The sequence below is a fragment of the Diplotaxodon limnothrissa genome, linkage group LG16, assembly GCF_057381915.1.
Source record: "Diplotaxodon limnothrissa isolate DT_005_m linkage group LG16, D_limnothrissa_male_GT1.1, whole genome shotgun sequence".
Lineage (NCBI taxonomy): Eukaryota > Metazoa > Chordata > Actinopteri > Cichliformes > Cichlidae > Diplotaxodon > Diplotaxodon limnothrissa.
In genome coordinates, this window is record NC_140611.1 from 3,236,239 (window position 1) to 3,255,989 (window position 19,751).

Below are 19,751 nucleotides of genomic sequence, written 5' to 3' on the forward strand. Positions count from 1 at the left end.
AATTTTGATATATATTTTCTGTAAAAATTAAAAAAAAAATACCAACTCAGGATTTAATACCTGTGATCTTGGTCCCCTCTTTGGTCTCAGCAGGAACACCAATACCATATTCATTCTCGCCTGTCACTCTGAAGTAGTAGACTTCTCCCTCCTGCAGGTCTGCCACCTTGTATGTCAGTCTGTGGCATGTGTCAGTCAATCTAGTCCAGCCTTTCTTGCTAGCCTCACGGTAATCAATAAGGTAATTCTTGACTGGTCCTCCTCCCTCAATCTCAGGAGTATCCCAGGTTATAGTAGCAGAGGTCTTTGTGACTTCCTTGACCTCTATATGACTAGGAGGCCCAGGTGAGTCCAAAACACGGACAGTGAGCGTCAAGGAGGAGGTACCAGCTACATTGGATAGAGTGACAGTGTATTTTCCAGAGTCATTTCGAGTTGCTTTTTCTAAGGTGATGGAAGTAAAGGTATCTGTGGTGTCAATTACAGCACGAACTCTAAGGTCTACATCAGGCTTAGCCCAAGTAACACTAGGGATGGGTTTGCCTTTGAAAGGAACTTTCATTGTGAAAGAGCTTCCATCCTTTACAATAAGAGTCTTTCTCATTTCATTGCTAACATCAAAGGTTGGCTCCTCCTCTCTTTCTTTGGCAACTTGTTTGTCTGACTCAGGACTGGGCTCACTCACTCCAATCTTGTTAATGGATTTGACAACAAACACATATTCAGTTCCAGGTGATAATCCCACCACTGTAAATTCTGTGTTTTTGGTGTTCTGTACTCCAACAATCCATTCATCATCTAATGTCTTCCTGTATTCTACTCTGTAACCAGTCACAGGTGCTCCACCATCAAAAAGTGGCTTATTCCATGACAGGGTGACTGTAGTCTTTGTGGAGTCAATTATCCTAGGCTTAGCTGGAGGTGAGGGTAAAAACTGTGGGTCTTCTGCCCTGGTGAGTGGGCAAGGAGTGCTAGGAGCACTGAGGCCAGCAGTATTCTCTGCAAAAACTCTGTATTCGTACTCACAGCCCTCGCGAAGGTGTGAAGCTTTCACTCTAAGGTCATAAACAGGTTTCTTGTTGACACGGCACCAGCGGAGGCCAGTCTTCTCTCGCTTCTCAATTACATAGCCAGCAATACTGCTGCCACCATCAGAAACAGGTCTTTCCCAGCAAATGGTCATTGCCTCACTTGTAACAGAGGTGACCTGGACATTAGTGGGAGCTGAAGGGACAGTGAATGGATCAGTGGCCTTTGTTGGCTCACTCTCCAGGCTTTCACCATCTCCATATTTGTTGACTCCCCTAACTCGGAAGATGTACTCATTTCCTTTGAGCAGTTTAGTCACTTTGCAGGTAGTTGCCTTCATGTCACCATAGACAAGAGTCCAGGCAAGACGACTGGTCTCACGTTTCTCAACAATGTAGTGCATAATTTCAGCACCACCATTTTCCTGAGGTGGTCCCCATGACAGGGTGCATTTCTCTGCTGTGAGACCAGAAACTGTTAAAGGTCCTGATGCAGGTCCAGGTCTGTCCAGAACCTTACAGTTGATAGCCACAGATCTGGTTCCAGCTACATTGTGCAGAGTAAGAACATACTGTCCAGAGTCCCTTCTGATAGCATCTTTGACAATGAGCGTGGTTGTGAAGTTAGTGGATGTGATTTCACATCTAGCCTTGGCCTCAATCTCCTTACCATCCTTAGACCATGAAACAACTGGGAGTGGACGCCCAGTAATTTCGGCATCAATTCTAATGATTTCTCCAGCCTTAATGACAACCAACTGTCTGAATTTATCTTCCAGTATAATGGTGGGAGGATCTACATCATCTTTGACAGTGACGGGTCCAGTGCTTTCTGAAGGAGCACTCAATTGCTCTGCAGAATTTTTAGCAATAACACGGAAATCATACCGGACATCTTCTGTGAGACCAGTGACATCGAAGTAAGTGTCTTGAACATTGGTGAAGTTGCATTTCAGCCAGCGACCATTGGGAAGCTCTTGACGCTCAACAATGTAGCCAGTAATTTTTGCACTGCCATCATATTCAGGTCTTTCCCAAAAAAGAGAAACTGAATTTCTAGTAATGTTTGTGACTCTAAGGTTATGTGGAGATTCACATGGATCCCTGGCTGCCACAGGGTCACTTGCCCTAGTGCATGGACCAATTCCAGCAATATTCTCAGCATACACTCTGAACTGATACAACAGACCTTCTTCCATTCCTGTCATCTTAAACTGGTTCTCAGTCACCAGACCTCTGTTGACCTTGGTCCACAAGATGCTGCTTTGGTCTTTGCTTTCAATGTGATAACCAATAACAGGACTTCCACCATCACTTGCAGGTCTGCCCCATACCACGAGCATCCCAGTTTTGGTGGCATGGACAACATGAAGTTGGGTTGGAGGGCCAGGAGGCTCAAATGGATACTGAGCAACAACAGGAGCAGAATCTATGGCAGGACTCTTCCCATAACGGTTCTCAGCTGCAATGCGGAACTGGTACTCTGTCCCCTGAGTAAGTCGAGAAACCTTTATTGATGTTCTGGCCACTGTGGCTGACACGATTTGCCATGTTGTAGTAGTAGTGTCTCTCTTCTCAACTACATAGTTGTTAATCTGACAACCACCATCATAGGTTGGAGGATCCCAAGACAGAGAAATAAAGTCAGCGCTCACCTCATCAACCTTAATGTTACTAGGTGGTCCAGGTTTATCCAGGATTATAACAGAGATTTCAGCTGACTTGGTACCAACTGAGTTAGTCAGGGTAATCACATACTTCCCTACATCCTCCTTCGTGGCATCCTTGATGACAATCTTAGATGAGGTTTTTGAATTGAGAACATTTACCCTGGTTGTCTGCTTAAGCACTTGGCCATCCTTCTTCCAGCACACCTCAGGCTGTGGTCTGCTTTTGAAGGGAACGTCAATCTTCAAATCATCTCCTGCTTTTACACTGTATGTGGTGAATAACAGGTTGATGATGGGCTCCATCGTGATGTCCCTTACCACCACAGGAGTAGCCAGAGGCTTAGCATCGCTTCTACCCTTATCATTCACAGCAGTTACCCTGAAGGAGTATTCCTCTCCAGTTGTGAGTCCATCAATGGTAGCTTCAAGTGCTTTGACTTCACTGCACACCGTCCATTTGTCATCTCCCTTGGGCTGCATCTCCACAATATAGTTTGTAATCTTACTGCCTCCATCATGATCAGGTTTCTCCCAAGAGAGTGTAACAGCATGACGAGTAATGTCAACAACCACAATCTTACCAGGAGGCAGAGGAGGCTCAGACACCTTAACTTGATCTGTGGATGCAGGCAGACCTACTCCGAGTTCATTCACAGCTAACACACGGAAATAGTATCGGCCTCCTTCCTGCAGGTCTGAAATAATGTAGGAGTTTCTGACGCAGTTAGTGCAAACACTGGTGAAAGCCATTCTCTTCTGTTCTCTCTTCTCCACTATATAATGTGATATCTTAGCCCCACCATCAATTAGAGGAGGCTCCCAGGAGAGAGAGACAGAATTTCTTTTAACATCCTTAACTCCGAGGTTAGTAGGAGCACTAGGAGAATCCAGAACTCTGACGTTGATAAAGGCTGATTTAGAGCCACTGAGGTTTTCAAGGGTCAGCACATATTTGCCAGTGTCAAATCTGTCAACATTCTCAATCACCAGCATTGTGTAAGAGCTTGTGACTTCTATCTGGGCACGTTCATTTAGAGTGCCATCAGCCTTTGACCATCTGACTTCAGGCTCAGGCTTCCCTCTGGTTGTCACAAACAGACGCAAGGTAGCAGAGGCACGGACGTTGACCATCTTTCTTAGGTCACAATCTAGTTCAATTTCAGGAGCCTCCAGCTTCTCTGCAGCAATCACAGAACAAGGCAAATCTACATGTTCTCCTACTCCCTCACAATTAACAGCACTTATGCGGAAGTTGTATTCCGCATTCTCCTTAAGTTTCTTTACTGTGTAGTTAGTGGCTTGGACGCCAGTGTGTGGTGTGCTAATGATCCATTCATCATCTGTTGCCTCTTTCATTTCAATAATATACCCAGTGATCTGTGCACCACCATCATATATAGGCCTGGACCATGAAAGGGAAACTGTGGTACTTGAATGGTCAGTGACCTTTGGATTATTTGGGGGTCCAGGTGGATAAGTGGCATCACAGGCCTTGATGTACGGAGTTGGTGCACTAGGCTTTCCTACACCAGCAGCATTTTCAGCCGAAACCCTGAATTCATATGAGTGGCCCTCTGTGAGACCAGTGCATCTGAATCGCAGGTCATTCAGCCTCTTCTTGTTGCATTTACTCCATCTGATACCATCTTTATCACGTTTTTCAAGGACATATCCCTCAATCTCTGCACCTCCATTATCATTGGGCCTCTCCCAGGAAAGCACCATGGAGTCCCTAGTGATGGCACCGACCTCAAGGTTTGAGGGGGCACTGGGAGTGGTGAAAGGGTTACGAGCAACAACAGCTTCTGATTCTAAAGGCTCGCCAACACCATATTTATTTACAGCAGTAACTCGAAAGATATATTCATTGCCAGGCAATAGTTTTGTGATTTTGTGGCTGATTGCCTGAATCTTGGGCTCAACCATAGTCCATGACAAACGACTAGTCTCTCTCTTCTCAATGATATAGTGAGAGATGCCAGCTCCTCCGTCATGTGAGGGATGATTCCAATGCAGATAACATTTCTCAGCTGTGACCCCTTTGACTTCTAGAGGTCCATCTGGAGGCCCAGGTCTATCCAGAACTTTGACATTAACTGGGATCATCTTGACTCCTCCCACATTAATAAGCTTGAGGACAAAGTGGCCACCATCCACTCTGATGCAATCCTTGACTGTCAGGATGGTACGTGTAAGGGTAGTCTTGATTTCCATTCTTGGTGTGGCTTTGTCAATCTCTTTTCCATCCTTTAACCAAATGACCTCAGGCAAAGGTTTTCCAGTATAGTCAGCATCAATGACAAATGTCTCACCTGCGTGAACAATAGTCATATCCTTGAATTTCGAATCCATGGTGGCTGCTGGAGCCTCAATTTCATCTTTGGCAGTAATTTCCCCTGTGCTCTGAGAGGGTTGGCTCAAAATCCCAGCACCATTTCTGGCAATGACCCTGAACTCATACACACAGTCTTCAGTCAGACCAGTAAGTGTAAATTGTGTATCAATGATGTTAGTGAAGCTGGCCTTCATCCAGCGGGTGTCTGGGTGCTTCCTTCTCTCAATCACATAGCCAGTAATTGCACTCCCTCCATCATACTGGGGCTTGGTCCACTGGAGTGTCACATGGTTTCTGGTGATTTCAATAGGCTCAGGAGTTCCTGGTGAGTCACAAGGGTCCCTTGCTACTGTGCTCTCAGACAGCTTGCTAGCTGGGCTGAGACCAGCAACGTTTTCAGCATAAACCCTGAATTCATACTCAATACCTTCTTCAAGTTCTGTAGTTCTGAAACGTGTGTCTGGGATTAGAAGCTTGTTTAATTTAGTCCACAAGAGGCTATTCTTTTCTTTTCTCTCAAGGTGATAGCCAAGAATTGGACTGCCCCCATTGTTGGTAGGAGGTTTCCACTCAACGACCATGCTATCCTTGGTTACAGAAGAAATGACTGGTGTTCCTGGGGCCACAGGCTCACTAAATGGATACTGAGCAATAACAGCAGGAGAGACAATTGCAGAACTCTTCCCGTATCTATTTTCAGCTGACACTCTGAATTGATATTCAACACCAGTCTTCAACTTGGTGACTTTGATGGTTGTCCTGGCAATAGTAGCAGAAACAATCTGCCATGCTGTGGTGGTAGTATCTCTCTTCTCCACGATGTAATTATTGATGGGACAGCCTCCGGTATACTCTGGTGGCTCCCAAGAGAGAGTGACATAATTAGAGCTCACCTCTTCTATCTTTACAGGGCCCGTGGGTGGCCCAGGCTTATCAAGAATAATAACAGTAATCTCCTCTGTAGCTGTTCCAATGCTACTGGTGGCTGTGACAGTGTATTTGCCAGAGTCGTCCTTATTTGCATCTTTGATGTACAGCTTAGTGCATGACAATGTGCTGGAAACATTAATTCTTGTTGTCTCTTTAAGAGCTTGTCCATCCTTCTTCCATTCAACCTTGGGAACAGGTCGTCCAATCACTGGAATCTCAATCTTCAAATCCTCACCGTGCTGTAAACTATAAGTGTTAAATTGAATCTTGAATTTGGGTTCAATGGTTATATCTTTAGCAGTGACTGGCGCAGCCAAAGGTCTAGGGTCACTCTTGCCCTTCTCATTGAAGGCTAAGATTCGAAATAGGTACTCATGTCCTGCACTGAGGCCTGTGACAGTGCCTTCACAAGTTTTGCATGTGGCAGCTACCACCCATTCCTCTGAGCCAACAGGCTGCATCTCAATGTAGTAACCAATTATTCTGCTACCTCCATCATGATCTGGCTTCTCCCAGGAGAGTGAAGCAGTTGTTTTTGTCACTTCGGTCAATGTGACCTTACCCACAGGCAGGGGGGGCTCAGATGTTTTTACTGATTCTTCTGTCTCAGCTGGCTGTCCCACACCAAACTCATTCTCTGCTAAGACTCTGAAATAATATATAGTTCCCTCTGTCAGGCCAGTTATATGATAGCTTGTCTTTGTGCACTTGTTGTCCACATTAGAGTAAACCTTCCTTGTGGACTCCCTCTTTTCAACAAGGTAATTCTTGATTCTTGCACCACCATCAATAAGAGGAGGCTCCCAGGTCAGAGTCACACTTTCCCTCTTGATGTCTGTTACTGTTAGGTTTAAAGGAGCCCCTGGAGTGTCTAGCACCTTAACGGAAACAAAAGCTGATTTGGTGCCAGCACTGTTTTCTAAATTGAGCACGTACTTTCCAGCATCATATTTGTCACAGATTTCAATTGAGAGCTGTGTGTAATCTTCACCAGTCTCAACCTGAACTTTACTGGGTAACTCTCCATCCTCTTTGGCCCAGTTTATCTCAGGAGTAGGACGGCCTTTGAATGGAATGCAGACTCTCATCGAGCCTCCTGCACGGACAACTATTCCCTTCCTGAGCTCTGAATCCAGAATCACTTCTGGAGGGTCAATTTTATCCATAGGTTTGACGACTCCCTGAATCTCAGTGGGCTCACCAACACCCACCTTGTTGATGGCACAAATGCGGACTTTGTATTCTTGGTGTTCAATCAACTTTTTGATAGTAAACTTGGTAGCATTGACTCCACAAGGTGGGGTGCATATGGCCCATTCCTCCTCATCAGCCTTGGTTATTTCCACAGCGTAGCCTTGAATCTCACAGCCACCATCATAGATAGGTCTGTGCCAAGCCAGACAAATGGAGTCTCTAGTAGTGTCTACCACATGGACATTGGTGGGACAGCCTGGCTCGAAGGTGGGGTCACATGCTTTAAGATAGGTTGTCGATGGACTTGGCTGGCCCACTCCAGCTGCATTCTCAGCAGATATCCTGAATTCATATTCATGGTCCTCAGTCAGTCCTGTTACTCTGAAACGCAAGTCTGTCACTCTGCGTTTGTTGCACTTGGTCCACCTCACTCCTGCTCTGTCTCTCTTCTCAACAATGTAGCCAACAATGTCACTGCCTCCTGATGTCTCAGGACGGTTCCAACATACAGTCATAGAATCCCTGGTGATATTTGTGATCTCAAGATCCTGAGGTGCTCCAGGTGGAACAAATGGATTTCTCATGATAACTGGTGCTGATTCAAGCGGCTCACCTGTGCCATATTTGTTGACAGCCATGACTCTGAAGATGTACTCATTTCCCTTCAGTAGTTTTGTAACTTTAAACATGGTAGCTTTACAATCACTGCAGACCACAGTCCATGCCAAGCGGCTAGTTTCTCTTTTCTGAATGATGTAGTGAGAAATGCTGGCGCCTCCGTCATGCCTGGGTGGCAGCCACGACAGTGAGCATTTTTCCTCAGTAACATTGCTGATAGTAAGAGGTCCTTCTGAAGGCCCTGGTCTGTCCAGAACCTTCACACTGAAGGGGATAGTCTTACTTCCTGCCACATTTGTGAGAACCAGAGTATACTGTCCACCATCAACTCTGATAGCATCCTTTACAACAAGCAAAGCTTTAAAATCTGTGTTTCTGATCTCCGCTCTTGCTGAGTTTTCAACTTCAAGATTCCCCTTGAACCACTGAGCAGTTGGAATAGGCTTTCCTTCCACACTGGCCTCAAGATTGAATGTCTCTCCTGCATTTATAACAATGGTCTGGTTGTACATAGGATCTGTCTCACTCTTAGGTGGTACAACTTCATCCTTAGCAGTTATGGATCCTGTGCTCTCAGAGGGCTTGCTAACGGCACCTGCAGCATTCTTTGCAATTACTCTGAAGTCATATTTGCTATCTTCTGTGAGGCCAGTAACTGTGAATTCGTGTTCAATGATGTTTGTGAAGCTAGCCTTCATCCATTTTCCTTCAGGAAGATCACGTTTCTCTACTAGATAACCTGTAACTAAACTCCCACCATCGTACGCCGGGGGGTTCCACTTGAGTTTCACTGAGTGCCTGGTCACAATCACAGCCTCAGGACGGCTAGGAGGATCACATGGATCACGGGCAACATAAACCTCAGACACTTTGCTACATTCACCAATGCCAACAATGTTCTCTGCATAGACTCTATACTCATACTCAATGCCTTCCTCGAGTGGAGTAGATTTGAATCTACAATCTTGGATGAGCATTTTGTTTATCTTTGTCCAGAGGATACTGTTCCTTTCTTTTCTTTCCAGATGGTAGCCCAAGATGGCACTGCCACCATCACTTGGGGGTTTATGCCACTCAACTACCATGTAGTCTTTAGTGTATGAAGAAACAAATGGTGTTCCTGGTGGTCCTGGCTCCTGGAATGGATACTGTGCCACAACAGGCTGTGAATCAATTGCATAGCTCTTTCCATATCTATTTTCAGCATAGATTCTGAACTGGTACTCAGTGCCTGTCTTCAGATTGCTGACTTTTAGAGTGGTTCTAGCCACAGTGGCAGACACAACCGACCAGTTTGTTGTGGTTGTGTCTTTCTTCTCCACCACATAGTTTGAGATTGGACAACCACCTGTGTATGTAGGAGGTTCCCAGCTGAGGGTGATGCTCTCAGCACTGATATCCTCCAACTTTACAGGGCCTGTGGGTGGGCCTGGTTTGTCCAAGGTGATCACCTCTACAGTGGCATCCTTTGAACCAAGGTCATTGGAGACACCGATAGTGTACATACCTCCATCTTCTCTGGTAGCATCCTTTATGGTAAGAGTGGTAGTTTGTGCTGAGTCGGTGACATTGACTCTGGTAGTCTGCTTAAGGGCTACGCCATCTTTGGTCCAGGTGATAATTGGTTTAGGGTGACCAGCGACCGGGACCTCTAACTTGAGGTCATACCCCACCTGGACACTGTAAGAACTTGCCTTGGGTCTAACAGCAGGTTCAATAACAAGGTCCTTTGCTACAACAGAATGAGCCAACTGTCGTGGGTCACTTTTGCCCTTGTCATTTACAGCAACAACTCTGAACTGGTACTCCTCTCCCTTGAGAAGGTTTGTCACTAATGTTTCCAGTGCTTTCACACTAGCACATATAGACCAAGCTTCACTGTCCTTGGGAGCTAGTTCAACTTCATAGTGGGTGATTCTACTACCACCGTCATGCAGAGGCTTTTCCCAAGTTAAAGTTACAGTGCTGTGAGTAACATCAACAACACTGACCTTGCCAGGTGGCTGAGGTTTCTCAGATATCTTAACTGGTTCTATAGTTTTAGCAGGGAGACCCACACCATATTCATTCTCAGCCAATACTCTAAAGAAAAAGATTCCACCCTCTGGAAGAGGTTCAACTTTCCATGACATCTTGTTGCATGTCGTGATGGGAGAGTACACTTTCCTGGTGCTCTCACGCTTTTCAACAATATAGTGCTTAATCTTTGAGCCACCATCCAGATGTGGAGGCTCCCATGTGAGAGTGACAGAATTCTTGGTAATCTCTTTCACCACGAAGTTAGTTGGTGGACTAGGGGAGTCCAGCACTCTGACACTTATGAAGACTGATTTTACTCCACTAGCATTCTCAGCAGTCAGGGTGTACTTGCCACTATCAAATCTGTCAACATTCTCAATGACAAGTGATGCATAGTTGCCTGTATTGTCAATCTGAGCAGTCTCCTTAATCTCACCATCAGCCTTGCCCCATTTCACCTCTGGAGCTGGACGACCCCTTACAGGAACAAACAATCTGAGCGTACTTGCTGCTCTGATGTTGATCATCTTTCTCATATCTGCATCAAGATCAAGATCAGGTGCTTCAAGTTTCTCCTCCAAAAGAATTTTTCCAGGAACATCAGCATGCTCACCAACACCAACCTTGTTGATTGCACACACTCTAAATTGGTACTCATGCTTTTCCAGAAGTTTTTTCACAGTATATTTTGTGTCCATGATTCCAGTTGGTGGAGTACACATAAACCACTCATCAGATGCACCATTACATGCCTCTACAATGTAAGACTGAACCTCGCAGCCACCGTCATAGATGGGTTTGCCCCATGTTAGAGAAACAGTGGATCTAGATGTGTCTACCACCTTGGGGTTGTTTGGTGGGCCTGGTTTGAAGACAGGATCCAGTGCTTTGTAGTACACTGTTGATGCACTAGGCATGCCAACACCTGCAGCATTCTCAGCAGCAACTCTGAATTCATAGCTATGGTTTTCAAGAAGCCCGGTAACTCTAAAGCGCAGCTCACTAATATTGCGCTTGTTGCATCTAGTCCATCGCACACCATCCTTGTCACGTTTCTCAACAATGTATCCCTGGATTGGGCTGCCACCATCATTAGTTGGTCTCTCCCAGGTCACCACCATAGAGTCTTTGGTGATTGTGGAAACTTCCACATTTGTTGGTGGGTTGGGAGTGACAAATGGATTCCTGGCAACCATTGGCTCAGATTCCAGTGGCTCTCCAACTCCATATTTGTTAACAGGAATCACTCTGAAAATATATTCATTACCAGGAAGTAATTTGGTGATCTTCAAGTTCAGTGTCTGAACTTTTGGTTCAACTACAGTCCAAACCAATCTGCTGGTTTCCCTCCTCTCAACAATATAATGGGAAACATCACTTCCTCCGTCTTGCAAGGGAGGTTTCCAGGAAATTGAGCATTTTTCATTAGTGACACCATAAATGGATATAGGGCCTTCGGGTGCACCAGGTCTATCTAAAACCTTAACATTAATGTTAACAGATTTCTCTCCTCCAACATTCTTTACTAGAAGTATGTACTGACCTCCATCAACACGGATGGCTTCTTTAACAACAAGACAAGCTGTAAAATCTGTGTTCTTAAGCTCTAAGCGAGCTGCTTCGGTGATCTCCTGGCCCTCTTTCAGCCAATGAATTGTGGGTACAGGTTTACCGTAAACAGCAGCCTCAAGTTTAAATGTCTCTCCAGCATTAACTACCACAGTTTGGGAGTATTTAACTTCCAAGTCAATTTTGGGTGGATCCACCTCATCCTTGGCAGTGATGGCTCCAGTAGAATCAGATGGCTGGCTAAAAACACCTGCTGCATTTTTGGCAATGACACGGAATTCATAAGTCTGATTCTCAATAAGTCCTGTGACAACAAATTCTGTTTCAGTGATGTTAGTGAAACTGGCCTTCATCCAGCGACCAGCTCCCTCCTTCTTCTCAATAACATAACCTGTGATCTTGATTCCACCATCATATTGGGGTTTTGTCCATCTTAGTGTCACTTGGTTCCGTGTTACAATGACAGCTTCTGGTTTTCCTGGTCTGTCACAAGGATCTCGGGCAACTTGTATTTCACTCACTTTGCTGGCTTTGCTGAGGCCAACAATGTTCTCAGCATAAACTCTGAACTCATATTCAATACCCTCCTCCAGGCCAATAACCTTGAATCTAGTTTCTGGGACAAGTTGTTTGTTCTGTTTCACCCACAATATATTGTTTCTCTCTTTTAGCTCTAAATGGTATCCCAAAATCTTGCTTCCACCATCATTGCTGGGTTTTTCCCATACAACCACCATACTTTCCTTGGTGGTTGACTGAACGGTAACAGAACGTGGTGAACTAGGAACCTCAAAAGGATACTGAGCAACAATAGTATCAGATAACAGGGCTGAAGATTTGCCATATCTGTTCTCTGCAGCAATCCTGAATTGGTACTCAGATCCAGTTTTCAGACGTGCTGCCTTGATAGTGGTTCTGGCTACTGTAGCTGACACAATCTGCCAGTTAGTGGTAGATGTGTCTCTCTTCTCAACGATGTAATTATTGATGGCACAACCGCCATCATACTGAGGTGGATCCCAGGACAGGATCACGCTATCAGCAGTGACCTCATCTAGCTTAATTGGGCCAGTTGGAGGGCCAGGCTTATCTAAAACAATAACACTGATATCTGTAGATGCCTCTCCAGCTGTGTTAGTAAGTTTGACAGTATATGTTCCCACATCATCTCTGCAAGCCTCCTTAATAACCAGGAGAAGATTTTTGTCTGTGGCATCTGCATTCACTCTTGTCGTCTCTTTGAGAGCAACACCATCTTTGAGCCAAGTTGCTGTAGCCTTGGGATGGGCAGCATATGGTACATCTATTTTCAGATCATCCCCTGCTAGCACACTAAATGTGCTGAAAAGAAGTTTGAAGGTTGGTGAGATGACCAGATCCTTGGCAACCACAGGCACATTGAGAGGGCGGGGGTCACTGACTCCCTTTTCATTAATGGATGAAATACGGAATGTATACTCCTCTCCCTGTGTAAGGCCAGTAACATGAGCTTCATTGCTTTTTACAACCATAACCTGGGTCCACTTCTCACTGCCTTTTCCCTGCATCTCAACTATATAGCCAGTGATTCTGCTTCCACCGTCATGGTCAGGCTTTTCCCAACTTAATGTGACACTTTTGCTGGTAACTTCACGGAGAGACACTTTGCCTGGGGGAAGAGGCCTCTCTGATGCTTTAATTGGTTCAAGAGTCTCTACTGGGAGGCCAATGCCATATTCATTCTCAGCCAAAATTCTAAAGAAGTACATCTTTCCCTCCTCTAGGTCTCCAACTTTCCAACTTGACTTATGGCAGCTGGCACACACAGTTGAATAAGCCTTTCTGGTTGATTCACGCTTCTCCACGATGTAATTGCGGACTCTGGAACCACCATCAATGACAGGAGCATCCCAAGCAAGAGAAACTGAATCTCTAGTGACCTCCCTGACAATCAGATTCTGAGGTGCTCCAGGACTGTCTAGCACTCTGACATTAACAAAGGCTGTCTTACTTCCTGAGGCATTCTCTACAGTCACAATGTATTTACCCCCATCAAATCTGTCAACATTCTCTACCTGAAGAGTGGTGAATGATGAGGTGATTTCAATGTTAGCTTTATCTAGAGATTCCCCATGCTCTCTAGACCATTTTATTTCAGGTGCTGGTCTTCCCTTGATAGGGACAAAAAGTCTGAGTGTGCTGCAGGCTCTGATGCAGACCACCTTACGTAGTTCTGCTCCAAGTTCAATTTCTGGAGGAACTAGTCTGTCTTCAGACTTGGGTGTTCCAGGAACAGCTGCAGGCTCTCCCACTCCTTCACAATTAGTTGCAGAAATATTGATTTTATACTCTTGGTTTTCCCTCAAATTGGTGATGGTGAAAGAAGTGGCAGTCCAACCATTCTTGGGAGTGTGAATTGTCCATTCATCCTCCTCAGGCAGGCAGGTCTCCACTATGTAACCAGTGATTTCTGAACCACCATCATAGACAGGCTTGTTCCATGCAAGTGTGATAGAAGACTTGGTTGTGTCCAGCACTCTGGGGTTCCCTGGAGGTCCAGGTTGGAAGATGGTGTCAATGGCTTTGTAGAATGGACTGGAAGGACTGGGCTGACTTAGCCCAGCATTATTCTCAGCAAGAACTCTGAATTCATATTCATGCCCTGGTGTGAGGCCTGAGACTTTGAATCGCAAGTCAGTTACAGTCCTCTTGTTGCACTTCACCCAGCGCAGGCCAGTTTTGTCCCGTCTTTCAATTATGTATGTGTTTATTCTACTGCCACCATCATGTTCAGGGCGATCCCAGCAGACAACCATAGAGTCCTTGGTGATTATGGTGACTTCAGGTTGCTGTGGTGGGTCACTGGGTACATAGGGGTTGGCACAGATGACAGGTTCCGACTCCACAGGTTCACCCACACCATACTTGTTAACAGCCATAACTCTGAAAATGTATTCATTGCCCTTTAGAAGCTTGGTGACCTTGAACCTATTAGCTTGAAGGTCTGTGGCCACATTTGTCCAAGCCAACCTGCTGGTCTCTCGTCTCTGAATGATAAAGTACTCAATCTTGGCACCACCATCATGTGTTGGATGGAGCCAATTAAGGACACATTTCTCAGCAGTGACATCTGTTACAGTGAGGGAGTTGGGAGGTCCTGGTCTATCTAACACCTTGACATTGTATATGAACTTAGCAAAGCCACCAGGATTGCTGGCAATCAAAGTGAAAGCACCACCATCCCTCCTGAGCGAATCTTTGTTTGTTAAAGTTGTGTGGAACTCGGATGTTTTTATCTCAATTTTGGCTGTATCCTCAAGCTCCTTTCCTTCTTTGGTCCATACCAGAGATGGGATTGGCCTTCCAGTTACACTGGCTTCCAGCTTGAATACCTCTCCTGCCATGACAACAACAGTGCTGCTATATGATGCATCTACATCAAGCCGGGGCTCTTCAATGTCATCTCTGCACAAGATTGCTTCAGATGACTGGGATGGAGCACTAACAGCACCAGCTGAGTTCCTAGCAAACACACGGAATTCATAGGTTGCATCTTCAGTTAGACCACTGACTGTGTAGATAGTTTCCAGAATGTTGTTGAAGTTTGCTTTGAGCCAACGTCCATTGGGCATCTCCCTCCTCTCTACGGTGTATCCAGTAATAGAAAATCCTCCATCTCCCTCTGGCTTGGTCCATGACAAGGTCACTTCATGCCTAGTAATATTTAGTGCTACTGGCCTGCCTGGTGGATCAACTGGGTCCAAAGCATACATGGGCTCAGAGGGTTTGCTGGCTTTGCTGAGACCAGCCATATTTTCAGCAATAACACGGTGTTCATATGCAATTCCATCAATAAGGCCCGTTGATTTAAACAGATTTCCAACAACAAGGGCTTTGCTGATCCTCTGCCACAGAATACTGTTTTTCTCTTTCCTTTCCACATGATAGCCCAGAATGGCACTACCTCCATCAGAGGGTGGCTCATTCCAACTAAGGGTCATAGCATCCTTGTTGAAAGAGGTGACCACGGGAGTGCCAGGCTGGCTTGGTACATCAAATGGATAGACAGCTACCACTGGTTCAGAGATAATGCTTGGTCCAATCCCATATCTGTTCTGGGCCTTGATGCGGAACTGATACTGAGTTCCTGTAGTGAGTCTGGCTGCCTTAAATGTGGTGCGGATGACTGTAGCTGCCAGCTCTACCCATGAAGTACCAGTGGTCTCCCGCATCTCAACAATATAGTTGTTAATAGGAACACCTCCATCATTTTCTGGTGGGTCCCAGGACATCAGCACATAATCACATGAAATTTCTTCCAGCTTAATAGGACCAGTTGGAGGTCCAGGAATGTCATGAACCAGGATTGTGATTGTCTCTGTCATTGCCCCCAGCATGTTTTTACCAGTCATAGAATACTGGCCTCCATCTTTCTTTTTTATCTCATTGATGTTGAGAATAGTTGATGTTGGTGTGGTTTCAATGTTGAGTCTTTGTGTCTCCTTGAGCACTGTATCTCCTTTCTTCCATGAAACCACAGGCCTTGGTTTGCCCAACACTGGAATCTCCACCTTCAACCGATCTCCTGCCTTAGCAATGATCGTTTTCTGGTAGACCCCACGCAGGTCAAATGAAGGAGCAGAAGTCTGCTCTTTGATAACAGCTGGTCTGCTCTCACGGGGATCACTCCTGCCTGATGCATTGACTGCCATTATACGGAAGGTATATTCAGCACCCTCAATTAGATCTGTAACAGTATAATCCAGAGCCTTAATGGTGGCCACATGGACCCACTGATCAGTGTCCTTCTTTTGAGCCTCAATGACATACCCAGTGATCAAGCTGCCACCATCATGCAAAGGCTTGGTCCATGCAAGGCTGGCACTATCAGAGGTAACATCGGTGACATACAAATTTTCTGGGGCAGAGGGGGCCTGGGATACCCTGATTGGCTCTGGGGTTTCAGCTGGCTCACCCACACCCAGGTCATTCTCAGCTGAGACACGGAAATAGTAGTAAGCTCCCTCCTCGAGGTCTGGAATCTTGAAGGAACACTTCTGCCATGTGGTGCTAAGCACTGTGTAGGCCTTCTTAGTGGCTGCTCTTTTCTCAATAATGTAGTTACGAATCTTAGAACCACCGTCAATAATGGGAATTTCCCACTGTAGGGTGATGCTGTTCTTCGTGATCTCTCTAGGTTTGAGATTGACTGGTGGTCCCGGTGTATCCAGAACTTTCACATTAACAAACCCAGTCTTCTTTCCAGCAACATTCTCTAGAGAAAGGTGGTATTTTCCAGCATCATATCTTGTGCAGTCAGGAATAACCAGAAGAGTGTACGACTCTGTGTTGTCAATATGTGCACGTGTTTTCAGGTTAGCATCATCTTTACTCCATGTGACTTCAGGGACAGGACGACCCTTGATAGGAACAAACATACGGATTGAAGCACGAACTCTAACTACCAGAGTTCTTCTGAGTTCAGCATCCAGCTCAAAGTCTGGCAACATCTCCTGGTCCACCAATTCAGTCACTTTCTCAACCTCTGCAGGCTCGCCTATTCCCTCAGAGTTTACAGCACTAACCCTGAAGTGGTATTTGCCTCCTTTTTGTAGTTTACCAATCACGTATTCTGAAGCTTTTAGTGGGTACTGTGTCTCTGTCTCCCAATCATCATGTCCTTCCTTTTTATATTCAACAATGTAGCCCTCTACTTCAAGACCACCATCATAGTGGGGTCGGCCCCAGGTGAATGTGGCTGAGGTTTTGGTGGTTTCTGTAATTCTAGGGTTGGATGGGGGACCGGGTGGATCTAATAAACACAAAAACAAAATATGGTAACAAAGTTAATATAGGTAATTATGTATTTGACAAAGCTTGATTTGTATTTTCTAACTCTCCTGCATTGCAGTTTTACAGTTTTAAAATACAATTCACATTGCCGTGAGAACATTGCTGTGAGTTTTACTTACACACAATATCTTTTGTCATGACAGGGCGCGATGGTTCACTTGGCTCCCCAAATCCAGCCTTGTTCTCAGCAGTGACTCTAAACTCGTACTCTACTCCCTCACTCAGGCCTTGCACCTTAAACCGCAGGTCAGGGATAGTCCGCTTACAGGCTCTGACCCATCTCAGTCCTTTTCTCTCTTTCCTCTCAACACAGTATCCCCTAATGTCACTTCCCCCATCTCGTACTGGTCTCTTCCATGAAATGGTGACAGCATTCCTACTAACATTATCAATCTCTGGGGTTGAGGGCGGACCTGGTGGTGCTGGGGAAACAGAAACAGGAAGGACAAATCAAATAAAATCAAATCAAATCAAATCACTTTGACTGTCACATCACATGTGCAGGTACATTGGTACAGCACATGCGAGTGAAATTCTTGTGTGCGAGCTTCACAAGCAACAGAGTTGTGCAAAATACAATAACATAAACAGGCAAAATATATGAATGGCTAAATCTGAAACTAATAAATATGTGTACAATATATAATAGTATATGTAAAAAAAATTTTTCTGGATGTGTACACTACTATTAGACATGTCTATTAGCTATATTTTTATTTTAAAGGATCTGCAAGATCCTATAGCTAAGTTGCTTTTATTGTTTAATTATTAATACACAGATATAAACCACATAAAAAATATAAACTTACAGAAACTATCAACCATTTTGACTGGAGCAGACTGGGTTGAATCTCCTGTGCCATACTGGTTCACAGCAGACACTCTGAAAATGTATTCATTGCCTTTAATCAGTTTGCTGACTACGTGTCTGCAATCCATGACATTTTCAGCTAGCTTGGTCCACTGTAGTCGGCTGGTTTCTCTCTTCTCAAGGATGTAGGATTTGATAGTAGAGCCTCCATCCTCCTCTGGTGGAAGCCAGGTCAGGGTACACTTTTCGGCTGAAATGTTACTGGCTTCAACTGGGCCTGGAGGTCCAGGAACATCTAAGACCTTCACCTTAACATGTTCTTCCTTAATGCCAAAGGGGTTGCTGGCAGTGATAGTGTACTCCCCTGTGTTCTTCCGACTTGCGTACTTAATAGCCAGAGTAGAGGAGGTTGGGGTACTGGTGATGGTGACAATGTCAGAAGTCTTCAACTCACGTCCTCCCTTGGACCACGCTGCAGTAGGTGGAGGTTTGCCCACAATTTTAGAAGCTGAGATTACAATTGTGTCTCCTGCTCTGATGGCTATACCATCTTTCATTTCTGGGTCAATAGTGATGGTTGGGGGCTCTGTAGAGATGACAAAAAAAAGTTGTATTTTGCATTGTAGACAGTTGTTGACATTTTAAACGTTCAACAACTCAAAATTTCAAACTTTTGACAAATATTTTTAAGTCCTAACTGTACATATATACATAAAGGGGGGGGGGGGAATCAATAATCTACAGTCAACTCCAAAACTAGTCAAACTGTTTACTACTTAGCTCACCATATTCATCCTTGCAGGTCAAAAGCGGAGTAGGCTCTGAAGGAATACTGATGGCACCTGCAGCATTCCTAGCTCTGACTCTAAATTCATACTGGGATCCTTCAGTCAGGTCAGTGACGGTAAAAGCACAGCCCTGAATGTTGACATGATTTGCTTTCATCCAGGCCTTACCACTGGCCTCAAGTTTCTCTATGATATAACCAGTAAGCTTGTAGCCACCGTCATATTTGGGAGCTGTCCACATCAGAGTGACTGTGCTCCTGGTGACACTGATTACTTCAGGCTTGCCAGGAGGATCTGACATGACACAAAAGAGAAGACGGTTGTAAAACATTTCAAAAAGAGACATGGTTGCCATAGCTCAGGTAACAAGTACTGTAAACAGTACATAGTTGAATAAGATTAGAGCAAAAAAAAGATTCCAATAACAGTGGACTCACCAATAGGATCCAGAGCAACCACGGCCTCAGTTACTTTGCTAGCCTTTCCCAGGCCAGCCATGTTCATGGCCATTACCCTGAACTCATATTCTAATCCTTCTGTCAGTCCAGTGACTCTACATTCTTTTACTCTCAGAGGAGTATTACTCGCCCGTTTCCACATCAGACTGTTCTTTTCCTTATACTCTATGTGATATCCTAGGGAAAACACAAAATTACTTGATCAGACTGATTGTTATTTGCTGTTTGCTCATACTTAGCATGTACATTGATCACTGTTTGTTACCAGTAACTGGGGCACCACCAGTGTCCTTTGGATCAACCCAAGTCAGGATGGCTGATTCATGCCTGATGCTCACAATTTCTGGTGGAGCAGGTGCCCCGGGAACATCTGGAGGAAGAAGAGAAAGCGAGAGGAAGACATTAATATGTGTAATAAAATCAGTTCAGTATAATGCAGATGATGTCATTACACGAGAAAGACTGATTTAAAAAATCCCTAAACAAAGCTATAGTTTCA

General features: G+C 45.0%; 1 protein-coding gene across 7 annotated transcripts in view; it reads right to left on the reverse strand.

The window, feature by feature from the left end:
- ttn.2 (titin, tandem duplicate 2) overlaps positions 1–19,751 on the reverse strand; it is a 219,954-nt gene that overhangs the window by 28,609 nt on the left and 171,594 nt on the right. For all 7 annotated transcript variants that reach the window (XM_085373731.1, XM_085373730.1, XM_085373729.1 and 4 more), the window contains 6 exons: positions 19,518–19,622; positions 19,232–19,429; positions 18,792–19,088; positions 18,005–18,592; positions 17,315–17,617; positions 61–17,154 (listed from right to left, as the gene is read on the reverse strand). In XM_085373731.1, coding sequence (XP_085229857.1) covers positions 61–17,154; positions 17,315–17,617; positions 18,005–18,592; positions 18,792–19,088; positions 19,232–19,429; positions 19,518–19,622 — 18,585 coding nt within the window. The remainder of the gene's footprint in view (positions 1–60; positions 17,155–17,314; positions 17,618–18,004; positions 18,593–18,791; positions 19,089–19,231; positions 19,430–19,517; positions 19,623–19,751) is intronic.